The sequence below is a fragment of the Antedon mediterranea genome, chromosome 2 (genome assembly GCF_964355755.1).
Source record: "Antedon mediterranea chromosome 2, ecAntMedi1.1, whole genome shotgun sequence".
Classification (NCBI taxonomy): Eukaryota; Metazoa; Echinodermata; class Crinoidea; order Comatulida; family Antedonidae; genus Antedon; species Antedon mediterranea.
The window spans coordinates 26,459,139-26,477,443 of record NC_092671.1 but is presented as its reverse complement, the minus strand read 5'-3'; the positions used below and the strand labels follow the sequence as shown (position 1 = coordinate 26,477,443).

The following is an 18,305-nucleotide window of genomic DNA, read 5'->3' as shown; positions in this document are numbered from 1 at the left end:
TATCCATAAATAGATGCTTTTAAAAGACGATTTAAAATCAAAAATCTACCAAATCCACCATATCACTATATGAATAATATGTATGATCATGCCGAGCTGAGATTTGACAATTCACTACAATAACATTAGCTTAAAACAATAAAATGGTGTTAAAACGATTGTAGATGATTTTACCTTATTACCTCAATTCAGCATAACACAAAAATAAGACAATACCATTTACAAAGATGTAATAGAAAAAAAAATATGCATCGTTACCTTTAATCAGTAGGTTAAGACAATGTAGAAGTGCACATTGATTAGAGGATACCCTAGGAGTAGAATGGAGTTGTCATTAATCTAGTTCAATGAAATTGATCAATAGAACCGGTGTTTTACAATGAGGTTTATTTCTGCATCATCTACAACTTATAGTAACAGATGATGATATGCTCAAGTAAGCCTAATTCAATCTGTGTTTATCAGCAACGATAAAAATAATTCCAAAACAGAAAATAAAATTGTATTATTCATATCTTTCACATCGCATTCTCTTTAAAAATAGGAACTTTTAAAATTAAAGGGTTGCTCCAATTAAGGACCACTTTTCTAACGATATGGTCAAATTGATTATGAATAAGAAAACAGAACTACAGACAAGTAACAGAAACAAAGTACAGTACTACATCATTTGATAGAAATCTATGAATTTAAAAAAAAACATGATCAGTATGAATCGGAGCCTATGATGATGTGAGACCATTATCTGTGACTGACCTGACATACAGTGAAAATTATTATTATAAAATGATTGTACGTTAAGTAAAGAGCTACACTTGAACCATATATGTACAATTGTTTACCTTTCCAGAAAAACTGGAAATACTGTACTGGGCCATGAGTAAGTAAATTAATTAGAAAATAGGCTACTATAATCACCAACTATAAACAATGATATAATTATGTGCAGACTTTGCTAACTTGCATGTCTTGTATAGCATAATTATTAGACAGTAGCATGATTGATACATGATGAGTACATAAAGGTGAAGAAGGTCAAAGGTAACAATGCAGAGCTAAAAATAGAAATATTTTTAACACCTGCATTCATTCCAGGTGGTAGTAGTCATCTTTTCTACCACTATATAGTCTGACTATATTCTCATTGTTTGTTATGTGTATCTACCACCATCCTGTCTATTTTTTTTTTTTGGGGGGGGGGGGGGGTTGGCCAAAATGGTAAAAAAAAAATAACAGATTAAATAACCTTGTGAATAAATTACTCCAAATTTATTGGCAGAAAAATAAAAATTGTTTCAATAACCAGTTAAATGGCAAGGGTGTTGGCGTTTAATGATGTTCTGTGGGGTAAACGGTTTATTCTGTAACATGCAGCAGAAACTGGCCAATATGCTTGTACATGTTATTATTGCATGTCATATGTACAGTAGGTCCTTCACATACTGAATCTTTTACACAGATCCTACTAACTACAGGTTCAATCAGGGGCTTCCTTAAAATGCAGCCAATGGATATCAAATGCTTTACAGTACTTGTTTATCTAGAAACAGCCAACTGTTTACATTCAATAAAGGATTATATTGTCAAGCTATCCGATTAAAAAGGATTAATCAACTAGAATAATCAAAGTGCTGTAATGTGGATGTATGTTTATATCAGAGAGTTAATTTGTTTAGACATTAACCATCAATAACGAACTCAATTGACCTTTGGCCCACAATTGCTTTCATCATTTCAATCTAGTGGTATAGTTTAATTTGAAAAGAAATTTAAATTATTTACTAACTTATCAAGTGCTATATCTAATATAGTTTGTACCATTTTCTGAGGCTTTAGTACAGCCACTCCACTGCAGTGATTGTCATTTTCAGTATATGTTTTTTTTTATGTTGGCAAAATGCTTAATATTAATTTTGTTTAATGTTTCTGGTATTAAAGCTGCCTTTAACCACCAGCTCTCATTTGAGGATGCAAAAGAATGTATAACATCAAACACGACGCTTTATTCAACTGCAACTAACTAATAAGTTTTGCTCAACACTACTGAAGTGGAGTGGAGCTGTAGCTTGGTGTTTAACGTACTTGCCTTCCTTCCAATTCAAAGGTACATGGTTCAATCCTGACTTACACTAGTACCAGGGTTGTAACTTTTGACCCAACCCCACTCCCTAAGCCTCAATTAATATAAGCATGATGAATACATTATAAAATACTTGTATTGTAATTGGTGAGTTATTCGCTGTTGGATGCATATGAAATAAAAAATAAATTTTAAAAACATACATACAACACTACAGTTAGCATTTTATCACATTTTTTTGATTACATAATTTTCTGCTGCCACACAATTTTAAATGCAAAAACCTTATATCTACCCAATCCCTAGATAATCAATTAAACCTTGCAAATAACGAATAATCTTCCAAATTATCTTTTCCACTCAAAAAAAATCAATAAACAAGTTAGAATAATCCTAAATTGCATGTTTAATCAAATTTGTTCGTTAATTTAGTTTAATTAATTTCTCTAATTAAATTTTAAAACAACGAAAATTAAAATTAAATTAAAGAGAAACATTTTTGTTTTTATTATAACATTGATATAGTATATGACCGACAATAGTCCCAGGGAGCCTGGTAATGAAATTTGGAAAAAAGTAATATATGATTGTTTTGTGTCTAAAATTGTCTTAAGTGGGGGTTGGATTATACTAGATCATGGGATTCTACTCGGCCATATACGGTGGTAGTAGTAGCAAAAGGTAAGATAATATTCACGTTTTGCTTCTCCAGCATCAATTGTTGGTATCCACTTCAATGTTTTACAGGAACTATACAGAGTTGAATAGTTTTGCAGCATTTTCATGACAAATCTATCAAATATAAAGCGGTGTCTTCTACAAGTTACTTCATGTCAATTGACAGAAAGTTCAAACATTCAACATCCCTGATTATGTATGATGACAGGCCCTTGTCTCTGAAGCCTAAAAATATACGTGTATATCCATATTGTGTCATTTAATCTTCACTCACACCCAGAATTGTAGGCTATCCAGGTTTGTTCGGGCAGATGAAATTCTTTTTCCATAGTATGCGAATTACAGTATTGTACAAAAGCTGTAAAGTCTTGGATTAAAGGATGATTTATTTTTACTGCAACGTAATACTGTATACTATTTGTGTTCAGCTTGAAAACCAAAGGAGAGGCTTCTCCATGCGATAAATGAATCAAAAATGTTTTAACATTACCTGGATAAAGTTGATGACACTCTGGTTGAAAAAACACTGTATAAATGACCCTGCCTTGGTATGCTGTCATGATGCAATGAATGTGAACATAGTCTCATGAATACATCAAAAGAAGCACATTTTGTATACTTCTAAAGCTATGTTCATACTAAACCTGGATTCAGGTTTGATGGCCGGATAAAATATTGTGAAAAATTAGTGTAGTGTTTGTTAATATACCATTCTAATGCCAACTCATTTCTGATTCCGTGTACCGTAATGCAAACAGTAGTGTCTGGAAAGACAGGCCAGAGTTCCTCTGGCAACTACGGTAGACTTAACATGTAATTTTAACAAAATCATTTTTTGTTTTTTTTAATTTATTTATTTTCACAATTTCGCATTTTTGATAAATAATTTAAATTTGAATCAGATTTTTTATTGAGGTTTCCAAATAAAATATGCCGAATGATAACCATTAGAATACTTCAGTTTGTGGATGCACATTTTAAGACATGGTTTTTATTTTTGCATGAGCTTCTTTTCATGTTTTTATGAGAAATGGTATCATCTCAAGCATCATCTTACATACATTTGTGAACCAAGAACAAAGAGGACACAACAAATAACAAACAAGAGAAACATTCTTTTACAATTATATAATATAATTCAAATTGATTATTATACTGTAACAATAACTATCTAAAAGTTCGTTTAGATATATAATTTTAATTAAAATCGATTAATAATAATTTCAACAACAATCAACAAAGAGTATATCATTTTAAATGATATACTAATATTAAAGTTAATCTTATTAATGTGCTAGAATACTAATATCTATTAAAAACAAATAATTACGTATTGTCAACTACTATATTGGAAAATACACAAACATAAATGTATTTAAACATGTCATATGTCATGGATATTGGAAGTTTATACATTATTGATTATAAAATATTAACAATATAAAATTAGTAACATAAAAATAAGTATAAGTATAGTATAATGTAAAAATTCAGATACATATTAAAAAATTCCGAAACAAATAATAAATACAAACAGGACTGTACATAATGGCAAGTTGTTTAAATAATTAAAACAATGGCTTATTTATTAGCAACCATTTCTCTTTCATGACTGTGAAATGCAGTTTTGTGAAATTGATAGTCACTCTGCTGGCACACGCAGAAACATACGCGTATATGCCGAATGACATTAAATAGCTGCATGGTAGTTACATGACGCGTCATGAAAATGAAAGTTTGCTTTGCTTCACCATTCAGTAAAGGGTATAACTTCTGGGTGTAACATTTCTATTAATCATTATTTGTAACCAGATTTTTACAGTTGTAATCAGATTTTTTATAACACCATTTTAATACTTAGACACTTAAAGCAGGATACAGGATAATTTTGAAATACATTACCTACAAAATATTTGTTAGAAACTATTTCCTACTCGCAACTTACTACAGTATACTGTAGTGTATATTGCTAAATATTCAAATAATCAGTGAATATATGACTATTAAAAAACTACAGTAAATAAAAATAGAATATATAATTTTACAATGCGGCATTTTTGTAATTTCAAAAGTTGGCTACCTTAATGAATAATATTAATTAATTTAAATTGGTTCCAAAATGTTTCTTTAAAAATGTCTATATTTCAAATTTATCACAAACATTTAAAATTCACAAAATGAATCATTCAATATAATCAATTAAATCCAATGTATTTTATTTAATCTTCAATTTAAGTAAAAACAAAATATAAGTAACAAAACAAAATAATTATTCCCACAAAAATGGCTATTAATGATTTAAACAACTTTTAAATACATGCCTTAAATTTAAAGCATTTTATCCTGATTTTTTTTAAACAATTTCATTTTATGATTTCAGATATTTTCATTGGTTTTTTAAATGTTCAATGCTTGCTTTTGATTAATCCAGATAGCAGAAACATTATTTGGCACAATTACAAATTACATATTGTATATATAAAAAAAATTTGATTGGTAAATAATGTCTTTGAACAATCACCAATACAATAATGTATTATTAAATACTGAAATTAACATTTTTGGTTGAATTTCTAATAATTCAGAATTTGGTATTTAACATGGACACAAAATGTATCGATTTTGGTTGTTCATTTAACCATATAAATTGATCAAAACTACAAAATAACCTATTCAAAGTATGATAAATTAATCTTTTAACAAATTTTTCCTGTTTTTGGTGGACAATACATCTTTAAAACAATTATTCAAATGCAAACTATAATCTTTAATAATATTAACATTTTCCAAAAAAAAATTATTTTCACATTATTATTTTATTACATGTAATTAATCAAACATGAATATAATGGAATTTTACATTTCTAACTATTTTTTTGCTTTTTGCTTTTTTAAACAGCAACAAGTTTTCACCTATTAATCATTATTATTCTGTAATTACCAATATTCTGATTAAAAGATAATTATTATTATTAGTCTCTATGAAATATGTCAAAATATTAATTATATGACAATACTAACAGTGATCAAAGATCAATTAACATTCTCCTAATTCTAATTCTATAAGGATGGTAGGAATCAATTCTTATTTTATAAACACCTTTAATTCTAACGACCTCTATGATCATGGCTTTTAAAAGCAGATTGGTATTTACTTTTTGTTTTGTATTTGTTTGGTTTAGTTTTTTTATATTTCATAAATCGTTTAGTTCTGCGTTTAATGAAAAATATCCTTAAATTGTAAGTACAGTAGGTGGGGAATATATGTACAGTAAATAAAAACAAGTATGAAAAAGGTTTAAAATACAATGATATGTCAATATTATAAAAACAATACAAAACTGAGCACATTGCTGTTACAAGTAATCACTAATGGGGGAAGACATTAAACCCTGCACACATTTATTCACACAAATTTGATTTTCTTTAAAAATAGTAAAACAAAGTTTGATTAAATATAAATATATAACAATATTATAAAAGAATACAAATCTAGGACTACTATTATACAAAATCTAATTGGAAGTTAAATGCAGTAAATAAAACACTAGCAAAATTGATAATAATTCAATACAATGTAATACAAGCCTACACCTACTGTATCATAAGAAGAGCTTGGTAAAAATATAGTATAGCTATAAACTGTAGCCGAGTATGTACATTACGCACAATTTAAAAACTAAAACTAAATGCAAAGTTACTGATTAATAAATCTGATTATTTATTTACTTATTAAGTAAATGGTCTTAAATAAAAACAATATTTAAATCTGCTTCAAATGTGCAATACTGTTTTGATTTACTGTAGTTCAATTGTAGCAATACCACTATAAACCATTAAGAAAGTTATAACTTTTAAAAATAATAAGTACAGGTATATTTAATCATTAATATTATATAATGGTATAACAATTACATGTATAAAACAAAGTTAAGTATGTCAATATTATTAGATTGATATAAATTGAGGATAAATAAAATGTTTTAGGTAAATACAATTAAAGCTATGGTACAGCTACATCATAATGTTTATTTTTAAATTACATAATTACAGAAAACAATATAGCTTCAATAAATGAATTTGATTGTAAGGAAACTATGAATAAAAAATAAGTTGTTTTTAATTAATCCAAAGGGTAATTTTTTTAATTATGCATTTGCAGTAGAACCCCCATTAAGGGGACACACCTTCAGTTGGCCCAATTTGAATAGGGAAGTCCTCTGAATAGGGGTTTGTCAGTATGCTCATAAAACATTGTTCTATTTATATCACTTGTTCAATTCACAGGAAAGTGTATAGTGAATAGGGGTGTCTCAATGAGGTTTTCTACAGAATCTAGAAATGTCCTGATAAGGTAAACAAAAAAAGGCAAGCAGACGATGAAATATAGAAAACATTACTTACAGTAGTAGCACAAACCTAAAGGCCCTTCTTGTCTATGGTAAGCATTCCCTTGCAATAATAACTCCACTGATAAACAGTAACACAGTAAAACATAATATCCAAAATATCAATGATAAAAATCCTAGTACAGATTAACTCCCCAAAATATTGCAGATCCAACTGCGAAAGCCCTTCGTACGTATAATAATCACATGTAGTGGAAATAACTATAACTTCTCTCGGCAGGCCTGATTAATAAATTCACAAAGTTTTTAAAGCATGGATATAGTGTTGGCTACGGCTTGGAATGTTCAGAATTTAGCCAAGCTGATGTTGTATTGCAGAAAGCACAGAGATGGCAATGATCGGTTAACATGCAGTCTACTCACAGCAGATAGGTTAGTTATTATAGAGACAGTCTAATCTATTTGTAACACAGAATCATATCTGAGTCAGTACATTGAAACATTGGAATGAATTTGAAATCTGGTATAATGTTGATAACATATGTAAATACTATCTATCATCAAGCTGCCCTACTTTTAATGTTTTTTTATTTGGAGATCACAATAATTAATTTGGTATACACAAACAATATTATTACTTGTAACATGAAATCCTTTTTTGATATATCTCCATGGTCCACACACAACATTGGAATAAATTTGACATCTGGTATGCAAATATTGAATTTAGTAATTCACACAAAAATTGTGTTGTTAGGCAATCGATTACCAAATGTAGACAGGAACAGGGTAATTATGTTATTAATTTAAACTAATTCACAAAAATTAATAATTTAAAATGACGTTTTTGATAAATTAATATTTAATTATTTTTTGAAATCTCTTAAAATTAGATCAACAAAAAACTACATTTTTTTAACAGAAAAGAAAAAAAAGAAAATAGAGGGCTTTTTATACAGGAAAAATAACGAAGCAGTCAACTTGAAATGACAATAGTAATTCTTGTACAACCGTCTAGAATTGAATGGAATATATGTATGTAGTTGTAAATTGAATATAATAACTGTAAGATTGTCCCACGTGAACCATTGAATAAAATATGATATTAAATCATTTCACTTTGAAACGTCAAAACAAATTAAAATCACTGTCGCTAATATGATCATTAGAGATAATGATGAGGCGATATCGCCTGTCCAGTGTTCTATTGCCGGCTCTTGATTGGCAGTGGCCCATTTGCTAAGGGGGCTCTAGCTTTACTTTGCCAAATATGGTTCCCTCTGGTAGTAATGGACATATTTATGCTAATTGCCTCTCCTAGTCAAGATAGTCTGGTGTCTATTTTTAGTCATCTGACCCAGAATTCTTTTAGTTGACACAGGTCAGGTTAATTAACATGCAGGGAAGTCAGCTGCCTGTATATGGCTCTCACAACATGGTCATGATGTCATGGATATACTGTATGTTGCCAGTGGTAATGAATATTCAGAGAAAATTATAATAACTGTAGAATATTTAAGAAATCAAGAATACTTTAAGCTTATTAGGTAAAAGTAGAATCTTTATGACCTGGCATTTATATAAATTACAATTGGTCTAAAATACTTGTACAGTATGCAAATTTAACCAATCAGACAGAATTGTAGAAATGATAAATGAACCAATGTATTTTAGTGGTTGTCACAATAAGGTTATGTTAATTAATGAGAGATAAGATAAGAGAAATGTCTCTGAGAGATAAGATAAGAGAAATGTCTCTGAGAGATGATTAACTTGCCTATTCTATAGTATTCAAATATGTGCACTCAATATATTGGTTACTAATGATGTTGAATATGTTGCAATCTATCCTAGGTGGCTTGTAACACAGGACTACATTGTAACAGGGGCCGTTAAAACTAGCACCAAAATAAACCCCTAAAATCATCATCAACATTTCACAGGCTTACAAAAACTTCTTTGAATTATTTTGAAAGAAAAGTAAAAATACAAAATGGTCTGCATGAGGTAATGTAAGGTAAAAAGGTCAAATATGATATAATAACCCGTATGTTGTCACATTTTAATTATTATTTTTAACCAATAATACTAATAGCATAGATTAGCAGCTTGCAGCAATTACTATGACTTGTCATTAAATCATTTTTTTAGCACATCCCACAGAAAATATTTCAGAACTTTTTAACTACAACAATGATCATATTATTCATAAAAAATATCATTACTTTTAATTTAAGATATTTCTTTAAATAAAAATAAATTACTGTATTACTAATAAAATATTGTTGATGCAGATTGTGTTAGCTAAAGTATATTGGTTTTCATTGTTATATAAAATAAACAATTTAAAAATAGCACTAATAAATTAAGTACTGTATAATAAAAACTAGGCCATATAGTTATTAATATATAATATGAATAATACATTTACTGTAGTGAAGTAGGTTATCAAATATTTGATAAGATTGCCTTCAGGCTACAAAATATGCTCTATAAAAGTACAGTGACCTAAGAGTTAGTGTCCCATATTTAGCTGAATGGATGTCTGTGTGAATAAGGAACATATTGGATTGAGAGCATTGTATGCTAGAATGACAAAATAAAGCTAAGTATATCTCCTGCTCAGCTGTTTTAATTTTATGATGGTTTAAATGGGTCGTATAGTATATTGAAATTCAAAGATTACGAATACATCCTATTAAATTTGAATAATTAAAAGGTTTTCTTTCCTTCAAACGTAACTTGTTTAATCTATTAGTCTGAAGAGATGTTTTATTCACAGTGGACTTGTGGATGCACTTTTTTAAAAAGTCTCATTGACACTTGCATGCATACAGTATCTTGTCTGCACTGCTCATTGAATGCAAGCCAACATTACCATACCGTCACACATTACCATATTTTATGACTGGCATGAACGCTACAATACATTTTTGTATGCTAGATCACATGGTCTACATGGACAACTTAACCGGATATCATTCAGAAAACTTGTATATGAGTTTATATATAAGCAACCTATGAACGCCTTTGTCATGAACTGCATGCTATTTACCGCAAAGAATGCATTAGCACATTCATGGTGCACAGTTACGCATTAGTCACAAAATTGTGCACACATTTCACGCTTGTGCTGCACTGTGCATTATACCCACATAGTGGAACAGTATAGGACCAAGAATTGTGAAAGTGTCAATACGGCTTATGGCATTGATAGGCTCCCAATTGAACAGCGACTCTTTTTCTTGTGGGCATATGCTAAAGGGTAAATCTTTAATCCAAATTTATTAACTAAATAAATCAAAATTGATGGAACATAATTTGAGCTAATTGGGCAAAATACTAAGCATTTTAAATTCCCGAACAAGGTAAAACATTCCAAACAAATATCAAAACAAAGTTTCTATAGCTGAAAAAAGGCAAAGATTCAGGTACATTCCTGTACATATAAATACACTTCAATTCAAAGAGGTAGTGTTAAAAATGAGGTAGATTCAGCAGGAAATTGAATGATGATAATTATTCACCGAAAAACACCAATGTAAACAATATCTTATGATATTGAAATAATTGTGTTTGCTGCCACCTATATTTCTTAACTAAATTCTAACACTTAATAACACAATGTATAAAGGCAAGTAAAAAGTTTGTGTTAGGCAAGCAATGCAATTGTAGCAACCAATCAGATTGCCATATTGTGTATGATATGGATCTACAATAAATTACCATACATACACCACAGCAGAGTCACAATTTTTAACTTTTTCAAACCACTGATCAAAATGATGTTGTGGTCTGAATAGGATTTCTGACTAACTCAGAGCCTGTCTAAATATGTCCAGTAACAATTTTACAAAACAGAAGTGAATGAATTCTGCATTACGTCATGCCTATTGTATTCTGATTTATTCACTAGCTGGAAATTTTGACATGCCCTGGACTTGCCAAAGGAAAAAGAAGACAATGTACAATTACAGTGCATATGGAATAATAGTTTATTCCAATATTAGTGATTGCAACAACAAAATAATGTGTAGACTACAGTAATTACTGAAATAGAATCATAAAACTTTAACTTTAAACAGATAACCTGAAAAAGTTGATACAGGTTCATTCCAATTAAAGACATGCTAATAAACAATTGAAAAATGAAATCTTTTACAGTAAATTCAAACACAAAACCAAATACAGTAGAAGCTTTGTTTTACGTACCATGATTTTACGTTCCCTGGATTTTACGTACGCTTAAAATAACCGATGACGTCATCATTTTCTTACATTGAGGGCGCAATTTAACAACAACAAAGCATAATAAAAATGGCTGTGTGAGGAATTCTGCTGTGTGAGACAAGCTACACACGTCCATTCCCCTACAGCAGCGACTGTTTTTATTGATAGAAATACAAGAACATTGATATTTTAATTTACACTTTATTTAAACATCGCACAGCCAGTATATACTGTTGTACTTTTTTAGTTAGGCCTCACATCTTGCTAGGCCTGCTAGTGACCACCTGCATGCTGTACAGTAAAGTAGGCAAACACGGTAGCCTTTATACAGTAGCTACTATCTCTACGTATTTGGGGTCAATTTCAGGTCAACCTTGATTTTACGAATCCCATGTTTTACGTACGCCTTTCGGTCCCGTACCGTACGTAAAATGAAGGTTCTACTGTATTGGAAAAATGTTTATAAGAATCATTCAATCAAAGCAAGTGGTCTTTAGTTGGAAGGAACCCTGTTCTTATATTCAATAACACATGCAAATACCCATGCATTGTAAACAACAACATCTAGTAAGAAGACCAACCATCAACATGCATGCAGCATATAATAAAGAGGCAGCTTACCTCTTCTAGAATCATCCACTTTGTAAGCATGATACCCTCTTTCCTGACCCTCTTGGACAAAACTATAATCTTCTGATGTCTTCTTTAGTCTTGGTGCCACAACACCAACACGATCATATGGTCGGTTATAAACTTGTGAATCAGCAATATCTGGAGCGCAATCATCAGAAACTTCACAAGCTGATGTGTTATTTCCATCTGTGTCAGACAGACTTTCTTCAAATGCCATAGGTGCAATGCTATTGGGGCTTGGTAGATTCTTTATTACTTTGGTAGTAGGAGATTTTGACTGCTCCTTTGGTGGAGAAGGGCTTTGGCTTTCAGAACTTCTTCGTGGATAAACAGGAGGTTTCTTTGCATCTGGTTTGATAAGATGGCGTGGAAAACAGGTGGCACTAATGGTACCACCAAAATTAAACAGATCCTCTGGTGTAATGTCGCCAGGATCATCATCAGATAACACATCTACCCTGTGATCAACCACCAAATGATTATATTCTTCGTCCATTTCTTCAAATGGTCTTGATAGTGCTTGGCTATCAATGGATGAGACAGATGCCACACTGAATCTTTCACCTGGCATTGCAACGCTCAAATTGTTTGCTGAAACTGGAACAGTTCTTAATTTGTCAAAGATATTTGGTGATGTTTCCTCTGCTTCAATCACAATTTTAACCAGTTCTGGTTCTTCAACAGGTTCTCTACAGATGTCAGTAGATCTAAGATTGTCTATCACATGCTGTAAATTTTCTATTGAACCAAAATTCAATGAATTATCTTCTGATGACTTTGTTTTGACTTTCCGGTGATGCATAGATCTCTCTGGACTCGACGGACAACTGTCTGAGCTAAATCCCATATTGTCAAAATGAGGTTGTTTATATAATGATCCAGAAGAGAGTGACTTTCGTGTGTAACGCTGTAAGTCTTCATCAGAACTTGAACGAGAATCTATTTTTGATGATGATCGTCTGGACTTCCTAGGTGAATGCAAACTTTCTGTTGACTTGCTCAAAGATGACTGAGCAGAGTTTGAATGCTGAGCTTGACGAAATGGTAGAAACTCTTGCGACAAATTCAAAGAATTTGGAATAGAATCTAAACTTTTACTAGATGTCAAAGTACCAAATTGATCTTTTCTGCCTCTTCGTTTACGTTGAGCAAGGGTTATGTTATTCTTAGATCCTTTGGCATGAAACTCCTCTTCTTGATCACAGGGCACAGGCATTTCATGTGCTCTGTGATCAAATGGCTTGTACTGTTTAGGATGAAGAGCACAATCGGCTTGTTTGTCAACAATATTATGGAAGTCTTCTAATTCATCAATTGCTCTCTCAACTTCTTGCTCAAACTTGCGTGATTTGTGAAGTGAGAATGGTGAGGGATGAACAAAATCAGGATTAAGTGATGTCATTTCTGATAAAATCTCTTCTTGCTTTTTTGTCCGATGTTCAATATAGCAGCGATGTTGCTCTAATATTTCCTTCTTTTCTTGTTTAATCAAAACAGAATCTACCTCAGGTGAACTATCATACTTTTCAATTGAGTCTATTTGTGTCTCCGCCAGATCTGCAAGGTCTTTTTCAAGACGTTTCTGAGCAAACAGCAACGCTCCAGGAGATACTGGCTCACCTTTAATAAGAGATGCTTCAGATAATTCATCAACACTTTTGACTTTTGAATAATGTGCCAAATTTGATGCAGAGTAACAAAGATCTTCAGACTGTTGCGCAATGCGTGGCAAACTTTTGCTTCGTCTACCTGGAGCAGACAATGAGCCACTGTAACGATTCTTCAACCTACCTCTAGGTTTGACAGACCCAACATCTTTAGATTCTGATAGTGATCTACTCTCCAATTGATCTGGGCTAGAAATCGATTCTTTGATATCTGTTGCCGGAAGCTTAAAATTTCCTGGAATAGTATACTGCTTATTCAGTTGTGGAGAGTAACTGCAAGGTCTGTCGGAGTCTGAATTTCTTTGGAGAACCTCAGATTTGGGACGTTCAATGGTTCCTTCAGAGTTTCTTTTGCCATGTACACGATTTGATTGAGATGGCAGGCCACTATATACCCACTGTAACTGTTCATTTGGTTGTGATGCATATCTCTTGTTAATGGAAGTATAATCTTTAGTTTCATTATATACATCATTCTTTAGATTTCTGGTAGGTTGTTTTGGAATTAAAACTCTTCTGCCTGTTAGGGGAGATGCTCTTTCTTCTCTGATCCTTGACACCTTTTGTGCTGTTGGAGAAAAATCATCCCTTTGTACCCACACATCTGTTGGAACAGGATCAGTATCAGCTCTTCTTATTTGACCTGCATGTTCATCAACATGTTTCTGTCTCTGAATACCATCACTTCTATCTGGCATGGAATAACTATGTGGAACTCTTCTTTCTGGTTGACTTTCTGTTTTGAATCTCTTTGAGTCTTTTATTAAAGGCTCATTCAAGGCCCTTATTTCAGAGTCTGTACTACAAGGACTATCTATCAGTGATGGTTTGATGTTGGATCTGTTGTCTTGCTTTCTTAGATGATCTTCCCAATTCAAACTTCTTTCTGGTGAGGAAACTGGTGATCTGAACTGCTTCTGATATGATGGATATAAGTTGTCATAAACTGTCTCTTTACTTGTTGCATAGTCTTGTTGATCCTGAATTTGTTTTGGTTGTGATTGCATAGGTCGTTTTCCATTGTTATCAATGGTTTGAAATTTGAATGAATGATCCAAGCTTTGGTGTTGAGGATACATCTTCTGTGATTTTGTTTTATCTGAAAATGTATGTGTTTCCAGTGAAAACTTTTCATCTACAAATGTACTAGTAAAATGAGCATCTCTGTACTCATCCAATGACAGATGACGAGGGCGCTGTAGCCCAGTATGTGGCACACCATAGCTTTGAGGTAGATACTTAATATGATTTTGTGGATAGTTGTTTACCCTGTTATCCTCGGAATACTGTTTTGGTTTATATTCTTTGTGCGTTGAAGAAAATTGATGGTTATAAGAATTGTAGGATTTTATGTAATCTTCAGCAATGTAGGACTGGTTGTTTACACCATAACCACTTTGAGAATTTGTAGGAAAATAGTCAGGATTATGGTGAAGTTGATCCTTTGACCGATGAAGTGAGTTTTGTGACGATGTATGATGAATTCCAAGCTGTTTTTCTCTGTAATTTTCTGTGTAAACATCTCTTCGAGATTGCCTTGGAGATGATCTTGATTGGTTTCCAACCCTGTAAATTTCATTATTACTCCCTCTTTGATTTGGAGATTGCCTTGGAGATGGTCTCATTTGGTTTCCAACCCTGTACATGTCATTATTACTCCCTCTTTGATTCGGAGATTGTAGTGGAGATGGTCTCATTTGGTTTCTAACCCTGTACATGTCATTATTACTCCCTCTTTGATTCGGAGATTGTAGTGGAGATGGTATCATTTGGTTTCCAGCCCTGTACATTTCACTATTACTCTCTCTTTGATTTGGAGATTGTAGTGGAGATGGTATCATTTGGTTTCCAGCCCTGTACATTTCACTATTACTCTCTCTTTGATTTGGAGATTGTAGTGGGGATTGCATTGAAGGTGACCGAAGATAATCATCATATGCTCTTGGAGATAAACGTAGTATATGTGAATATTCTTCGCATCTAGCTTCTGCTGATTGGTGCTCTGGAGAGATACTTTCTGGCCTCATACTGCTTGATATTACACTGTCTGCCTGATTCTGGTTCGGAGTGTAAGACGATCCGTTTTCAGAAAAGGGTATTGGCTGACTCCTAGAATTATTTCTTCTATCTGGCTCTACCAGAAGGAATTCACAATCAGATCTTGATCTGCTAATGGGAGCATCTTGGTAGGTAGGCGAGTACATTCCTGAGTTCCTATCTCTCTTATTCTGCCCTGACCTTGGAACATTACATTCTGAAACCGAGCGACTGATTGGAGCATCAAAATACCTATCTCGCTCATAATTCCTATCTCTATCAATTCTGTCATTTCTTACAGAATGAGTACTTTCAACCTTCTTGCCAACAAGTGGACTATTTTGCCATTCTCTGTAATTCTCATTGTCGGAGAATTCTCCCTCGTTCAATAAAATCTCTTCCTTGTCCTCTGGAATATGTATGCGGTTTAAAGACTGGTGTCTTCGGGGTGGTTTGGGTGGCGGCGTCTGGGTAAAATCTAACCCTTGAGGATGAGATCCTGATGTCTGCAGGGGTTTTACTTGTTCTTGTGAGTAGTGTGGCAAATCAGAGTATCTTCTATTTGACGTTGCTTGGTAATTTTGAGCATAGGTAGGAGTATCTAATGACCTTCTGTTGTTTGAAGAGGTGAACAGATCATGATCACTACTTGGGCTTCTGATGTCAGTCCGTTGCCGTTTAATGGGGTTCTCTTTTCTGCTTTGCTTGTCATAGCTGAGTAAACCATCTAAAAAGACAGATTAAAATTGTTATAAATAATTTACTTTAAACAGGGATTTTTTATTAAATTTTTATAAAATCTTTTTCCAGGTGTAACTACACTCTGGGCTACTATGGCCCCCATAGAAATTTGATTTGTCACATGATTATACTCACAAACCATGAAAAGCCTCAAATAAACATTATAAACATTAATAGGTGATCCACTTTCCACTTAGTGTGGATCAACTAAATATCTAACATGTCATTACAAAGGAATAGTAACTAATTTCATGTTTTAGTTACTTAGTAACAATACCTGGATGAAGTTTCTCCATACTTGTTGACACATGGTGGTCGTAACCGTGGTATCTATCTATGCTGGAGTGGACGTTTGTGATGAGGCCCTCTTGTGGTTTCATAACATCGTGACCTGGGTTAACATTCTGACGAGATCTGCGGGCATCTCGCTGGGAGACTGAACCCTGCAGGAGATAAAACCATCAAATTGAATATCATCTATAATGCTTATCTCAAGTTGCATATTGCATTGTAAAAATATTAAAACTGACAGATTATATTACAAAAACAGATACATTTTTTGGTTTGGCTTTGAAAATATTAAACAATTATTAAATATGTAATAGAATTACAATATTTAGAATAACTCAGACCCTGAATAATTTCAGATAAAAAACAAGGATAACTCCAAATGTAGATAGATGAAATAAAAGATAAATTTGTTGTTTGACCAATATAATCTTTTTTTTTAAGAATATAAATATTTTTCCATGTATAAGAATTTGAGTATTTACAAATTACTTGGCAGAAATAGGGCACTGTATTTTAAAAATACCTGTATTTGTTTAATCTATTATCATTTATTTGTCATTATGCAGCAGAAACATTTATTAAATGTGTTATTTCAAAATATTTGTAAAGTTGTACTGTATGAAATATATTGTGACCTGAAATTGAAAACAAAGCATGATAGGCTCATGCTGTTAGTTTGATGTTGCCAGACAGCTGGCTTTACTGCAGAACAATAATTTCAAACATGGCAACTCCTAGTTTCTTTACGGTATATCCTACAGTATGCTTTAGTAAAGTCATAAAAAGGAATGGAAATTACAATGCAAAAGATAGGACATTAGGTTCAGTTCAGCACATTACAAAATCCTGGATCTGCGATGGCATAATGGTGTTAAACACATTCACTGAACATAATAAAAACTCCCTATTTATTGTTTTGTAGACTTAATTAACTGGTCTCCCTGGGAGGACAATCTTTTGACAAGTTGAAGAAAAATTAATTGAGCATGATTGTCGAGTACAAATTCAACTTTGCAACAATTAAAGATGAAAAGGAAAAATTTGTTAGCAATACAGTCGCATGAAAAAGTTGTCATTATTTTAGAACAAAAATAAGAACAATTCTAGTCAATCAAAAATGAAGAGAATGAAAAAAAAAGGAAAATTGACATACAGTTGGAGAGAGAGATTGAGGAAGCTGCTATAAAAAAGTTTGGAAATTGAGAAGGAAATGATCATAGATTGTTTGGCAGTAACCTGTAACAAACTCTGAACTTGCTACAACATAAATCAGAACAAATAACTAAAGTATAAACATGAAGTGTTAAACATAGGATATGTTTTGCTTTCAACAAGGCCATAGCATTGTAACAGTGTTCAGACTCACAGATTTTGGCGAACATCTAGTATGCAAGAGTAAATTTTATTTGGAAATCAAATCGTCATATCATTAAAGCGTTGTTCACTAATCTTGAGTAACTGACGAAAAATCACTAATCTCGTCCAGGTTTAGACATATGGGGTTGCAAGCCGTGTAAGATATGAAACACTGTAGGTTTAAACAGGCCCTTAAGACTCCTATAACCCCAGTTGTAGGAATAATAAATGTCTGTATCATAC

At 32.2% G+C, this 18,305-nt stretch overlaps 1 protein-coding gene across 5 annotated transcripts in view; it reads right to left on the bottom strand.

Annotated features, from left to right (window-relative positions):
- LOC140040802 (uncharacterized) overlaps nt 1–18,305 on the bottom strand; it is a 190,795-nt gene that overhangs the window by 110,614 nt on the left and 61,876 nt on the right. For all 5 annotated transcript variants that reach the window (XM_072087013.1, XM_072087014.1, XM_072087015.1 and 2 more), the window contains 2 exons: nt 16,693–16,858; nt 11,959–16,401 (listed from right to left, as the gene is read on the bottom strand). In XM_072087013.1, the coding sequence (XP_071943114.1) occupies nt 11,959–16,401; nt 16,693–16,858 (4,609 nt within the window). The remainder of the gene's footprint in view (nt 1–11,958; nt 16,402–16,692; nt 16,859–18,305) is intronic.